The sequence below is a fragment of the Papilio polytes genome, unplaced genomic scaffold, assembly GCF_000836215.1.
Source record: "Papilio polytes unplaced genomic scaffold, Ppol_1.0 DF822067.1, whole genome shotgun sequence".
In the NCBI taxonomy this organism is placed as follows: Eukaryota; Metazoa; Arthropoda; class Insecta; order Lepidoptera; family Papilionidae; genus Papilio; species Papilio polytes.
Window position 1 is genome coordinate 5653104 of NW_013527137.1, and position 5622 is coordinate 5658725.

The 5622-nt window shown below is 35.7% G+C and overlaps 2 protein-coding genes across 6 annotated transcripts; both read right to left on the reverse strand.

Annotated features, from left to right (window-relative positions):
* Window positions 1–2257, reverse strand: LOC106107070. Of its 5 annotated transcripts, none has more exons than XM_013287768.1 (6): window positions 2064–2257; window positions 1297–1953; window positions 1132–1215; window positions 759–847; window positions 565–687; window positions 1–323 (listed from the first exon to the last, which is right to left on the reverse strand). In XM_013287768.1, exons 1-6 carry the CDS (start codon window positions 2074–2076, stop codon window positions 39–41), a joined length of 1251 nt encoding a protein of 416 aa, XP_013143222.1. In that variant the 5' UTR covers window positions 2077–2257; the 3' UTR covers window positions 1–38. The 5 variants fall into 5 exon arrangements, 4 of the variants coding, with proteins under 4 accessions (XP_013143222.1, XP_013143223.1, XP_013143224.1 ...); XM_013287770.1 differs by having other exon boundaries at window positions 228–323; window positions 565–701; XM_013287769.1 differs by lacking the exon at window positions 759–847 and having other exon boundaries at window positions 565–701.
* A 349-nt stretch (window positions 2258–2606) lies between these two features.
* Window positions 2607–3965, reverse strand: LOC106107072 (uncharacterized protein C1orf194 homolog). The gene is made up of 3 exons (XM_013287774.1): window positions 3627–3965; window positions 3291–3459; window positions 2607–2793 (listed from the first exon to the last, which is right to left on the reverse strand). The coding sequence occupies exons 1-3, from the start codon at window positions 3827–3829 to the stop codon at window positions 2653–2655; spliced, it is 513 nt and encodes a 170-aa protein (XP_013143228.1). The 5' UTR covers window positions 3830–3965; the 3' UTR covers window positions 2607–2652.
* Window positions 3966–5622: the final 1657 nt, after the last annotated feature.

Here is a 5622-nt window from a genome sequence, read left to right on the forward strand (position 1 = left end):
TTGGGGTGGTATATATTTATTAACAACAAAACATTTTTTTACTCTTCAAGATCTTTTAACACGCTGTCTATATATCGAGACAATTTGATCATAGGATTAACAACTTTCTTCACTTTACGACAACTACAATTTTGACTACACGAACGCTTTGGTAGATTGCTCTCCTCGAGCCATCTGTTTGTCGTCGAACTGTTGAACATCCGTATTCTGGGAGAAAACGTTTCAACGCTTCTTAAACAATTACAAGCATGGCCATCATCTATTATTTTATTTCTTACATTTCTTCTATTCCGTCGTCCACTGTTTATCAATTTTATGTGTTCCTACAAAATGTTATGCAACGTTAGTTATCTATGTTGATATTTTACCATAAATTACAGAGAATAACAATAGGAAGTGTATTAAAATGGTCTTCTGGACGTCAAATATTGATAGATACACATAAACTTATATCATTAATCAACAATGTAAGACATTTTGCCCCATCCGACGAATAAAGTTACATCTCTAAAGAATACAGTGATAGTTATCTCTTGAGATGTCACCGTTTTCGTCGCATGTTACCTTTGTAATGCTTGATCTTTGTGTTCCTTTAGATACATGTGAGGGAGTGTAATGTCTCTTTCTGTAATTATTGTTGCCGATGTCGAGTTCGTAATTTTCAAATTTAATAGGCGAAACGTAGGGCTGCAAAATATCACCTAAAATTTAATATTTTCTAAATGTTGGTTGAGTAATCATTTGTAAGTTATTATTACCGCCTGTAATTTCGAAATGGATTTCCACAAAGAAATTCTTGTTTGGATACGTTGCTTGTGCTGCGGATCATGCTGAAATAGCCCCAAGACTAACATCAAAAAAACTTTTATTACAAACGTAAACAGATGTACCTAATTATGAAAATCCATCAATGTCCTCAGCTTTTTCACTGTTTTTTTTTCTTCGAACTTTGTTCACTTCATTGAGCCGAATGATTTCGTAGCGAGAATGACTATCCTAGCTGATATTTTTATTAGATTACATACTTATAACTTGAATTTCAATTTTACTAATTTATTTTAAGGAAATACAGCATCGTTTTTAAGTACCACAATTAAGAAGTAATTTAATTTCATAATAATTTGCACTTACACATTTTATTTACCCCCTTCCATAGAATGTCGCAAAGCAACACAGCGGTCAGAAGTTGAGTGCTGCAGTCGTAGTAACAATTGCCTAGAAAATCAAATAAAGAACCCTGGAATAAGATGATACACATAAAGATTCCATACGTACGGTACGTAAGTTGTTAGTTACCACGATTCAGCCGCATTACTTGATAAGCAAAAGAGACCAAACCAGACCATATCGCCAACAAACTATTGTCATACTCCGCCGTTTTGTAAATGGTGCAATGTTTCAGAGATTTCACTATTGGCTTCTCGGTTTTATCTACAAAAGACTGTTTAGCATATTTCTCTAAACTCTGAATATTTTCTTTCATAGTTTCAAGTTGCATATTAACACTGTCTTCGATATTTTGCTTAACCACCTTCAACTCTGTAGGAAGGTCTGAATTGGTCTCGATTTCTTTCTCTAAAGTTTTGGAGGGTTCTTCCGCGTTATATTTGGTTCGTTCGTAAGCGACATCGTATGTTTGATCTGAATTTACGATGGTCTCGTCTGATTCTTGAAAGCCGCAGAAATTGTCTATGAAGTCGTCTGTGCTGACACTAGTGAGGGTGCCCGCTTCGCTGCCGATGCAGCTCTGCATGCGACCCTCGCTCTGGCAGGACCCCAGCTGGTTGCAATAATGCCGCCGCGCGCGTCGCTCCTCCAACTCCTTGTACAATATCTTCTCTTGACATGTTCTATCTCTCAACACTTGTGCTCCGTCAATTTGGTTTTTCTCCAGTGATTTGTATTGCTCGTATAGATACCATGACTGGACTCGCTTGGCCTTTTTAGCGGGATCTAAATATTAAAATATTTGTATTTATCTTTAAAAATACAGGAGTAAATAATAAACTGTGGATTAAACCATTTTTATATATTTACTAGCGAATAATAAAAACATAACTCACGTCGCGTTTCCATTTATTTAGATTATTGCCGTGGAAAAATAGTTAATATTTATTTAAAGCATAAGCACATTGTCACAAACACGGGTTGTACAACACTATCGGAAATATTAATTTAGAAATAGTTACGATTACAAAATCAATATATTTTTATGAAGATCTATGATGGTGATTTGCCGAAAGTCACATAATTTCTGAGAAACAAAAGATATTATGACAGATTTGCATACAGCAAGTTTTATTTGTAAAAGAGGTTATATTTCTAGAACTAAACGTGTTAAAAAGTATCAATTAATTTAAACAACGGTCATTTATCGTATCTACTAAAACGTTGTTTACATTTATTTAAAACGGGTAAGAGAATTCAAATATAACGGCAGATGGATAAATAAATATATCTATGACCAACTTTGACCGACCGCGAGCTGAATTGGAATTATATTTTGTGATAATCCACATACTACGGGCGTAGGTTGCTTTGAGTGTTTAGGTTAATATGACGAAACTGACGGCTAATGGCTACAGAACCTCAAATAACAAAACAAATTATAATTATACATTTAATCCGAGACAAATTTATAATCAAACGAAGTTAATAGAAGAAAATTGCTCCACCCGCAGGCTGTCTGCTGTAACCAGGATTGGTCTGCGACGAGTGGACGCCGGAGTTCATCAGTTTTACGCTAAACGGTGATTTCCTTTCAGTGATTCCGCCGCGCTTCATAGGATGGCCCTGGAAAAAAGGAATTTAAACATAAGTATTACTTAAGTACTTTACGAGATATAACTGAATCTAAATAATTGCTAACTATCAAGTCAAATGAACGTATACTCATCAAAAATAACCGTGGATTTCCACTGTTTATGGAACTCTATTTTTTTTTTATAAGAGAAAGGGCAAACGAGAGGCGGGAACACAGAGGTGGTCAACGACGCCCATGGACATCCGCAACACCAGAGGGACAACAGATGCGTTGCCGGCTTTTGAGGAAGTTGTAGACTCGCTTCTTGAAGAACCTTAAGTCGTATTGGTTTGGAAATATCGCCGAGGACAGACCATTCCAGAACGCGGCTGTGCGGGCCAGAAATGTCTTTAAAAATTACATAAAAATGTTCTAGCAGCACGATTTTTTGGAAAAAAAAATGCGTTCGTTTTAAACTTTATGAAGCATTACGATCAGCTGATTCCTGTTGAGAATAACTATGTCAAGACTACAAGAGAAAACTTACTAAAGGTATCTTCGGCTTAGGTGGCTTGCCGATAGTGTTCCTAAGACGTCTCCAAGTTTCGCAACCTCTAGTTTCTGGTTGCAAATACAAATCTTCTTTATCGGCGAAATGCTCATAGGAGTGGTCATAAGTTGCAGCTAGAATTATGTCCAAACTGTCTTCTGGAATTCTGTATAAGTTATGTTAAATAACTTTTAAAATATCAAAATGATGAAGTGTATTTTATCGTTGATTATAGAAGGCTCTAGACAAGATTTACAAGTTTTCTTAAGGTCCTAGGTTCTGGGTAAGCAATAATAACAGTGTTGTAATATCCTGGGGTAAAGATCTACTTACGAGAATGGGTGATAGAAACTTAATCTCCTAACACTGGCTAATGTGTGGTGTGAAAATAGCCTGGAGCCTGCTGATACTCCATGCTTCTCTTTTGTTGACAATATTATATCCTTAGATAGATGCCCTTCTTTTCGCAAGTCTGGAAGAAGCTTTTTATTTCTGACTTGCTTTACCCCAGCCATGTTGTGAATTTTAATTACCATCAATTTACTCGACTTTGTTTTTTAGATCTTGATAAATAAAATTTTCTACAGCTCAATTTAGAATTTACAGAATTTTGTCATATTTTAAGTCATTTTGAACTTTTGAACAATTTTGAGTACAAACTTGTAAATAACCATGGCAACAATATACGGCTTGTATAATTGTTATGTCTTAAAAATATCAATGATAAATGTTTTATACAAATAGTACTTAGTTACAAGCTCTAGAGGTATTTGTATTTTTTCTTTCCAATCAATGAAGTATAAAACAGGTAGACATAGATAAAGGATAAAGGTTTAATTTCTCTTAGTACCAGAGCTCTTTAGGGCATGGCAACACAACATTTTTCAATAGACAAATAGGAACCATAAACTAAGGTTAAAAAGGAAAAAGGAAGTGAAAATTGAAATTTAGTCTATGATTTGCATGGCTTGGACGCGGTTGTCTTTGTAAAAGTGCACAATTCTGGATTTTTTAGTGACGCCATTTTGCTTGCCTTTCGTTTTGTGGTTCCACTGATTTTAATTATTATACAGAGGATTAAAACAATATCAAAATGAGTTACGGCAGGCCACCGCCTCGTATAGATGGCATGGTTTCATTGAAAGTAGACAATTTAACATATCGGACCACTGCAGAAGATTTAAGAAGAGTATTCGAAAGGTGTGGCGACGTTGGCGACATATATATTCCGAGAGATCGATATACACGTGAAAGCAGAGGATTTGCTTTTGTGAGGTAAAAATAAAATTATTTTCATTTAATTTCTATAAGAAAAGGTCCCGCCATTTTGTTATATATCTTACACACATGGTTTTAATTGTGGTTATTTTCAGGTTCTTCGATAGGCGAGATGCTGAAGACGCGCTGGATTCTTTGGACGGACGGATGTTAGATGGCAGGGAGCTTCGTGTACAAATGGCGCGTTATGGACGCCCCTCTTCACCATACAGAAGTCGTTACGATCGCCGTCGCAGGTAATAATTACATTCCTTAATAGAATTTTTAATGTAACTTTGGTCAGATATCTTTAATTCCTTGTAATCATGCTATCAATGATATCCAACTAATTATTTTTCTTCACAACATGGCGTCCAAATGGAAGTTAGTTTCCCTCCAAGAGGCACTTTGTATTCTGATAGTGATGACCCACGAGCAATCTTAACTTTATTAATCTAAGGACATATTTTCAACCCCAAAATCATCAAATCCTATTGTATGATTCAATTTGGTAGAGAAACGTAAAGCTGATAAGTGTTATGATATGAAATGTTTTAAACTTGATAAGATCTTTAACACATTACTTTACTAAGTTATTATATAAGAAATGTCAATTGTGCAGAAAAAAACAGCTAATTTTTTAATCTTATAACAATATATAAAATGGTATTGAAAACTTTTAAAATATCCTTTCTAATGGATAAACATAGCTACATTTATGTACTTTAAGAAATTTTTGCACAATTTCAGCTTGTCCAACATCTTCCATGTTTTATGAGAATGTTCGAGAGATGTTTCTAATGTTGCATGATTTTGTTACTCACAATTTTTAGTTGCAAACTTTTTCTCCGGCCTAATGTAACAAATCGGCTTAACACTGACAAAGTAATTGAGTGAACTAAGTGTTGTGTCATGGTTATTTCTTTTAGCTTATCGCGTTCTCGGTCTCGTTCACGTCGTCGATCCAGGTCTCGTTCGCGGTCGAAGCGGCGCTCGTACTCGCGAAGCCGCTCTCGCTCTCGCTCTAGATCCGACTCGAAGAGCTCCCGCGGACGCTCCCGTAGCCGCAGCC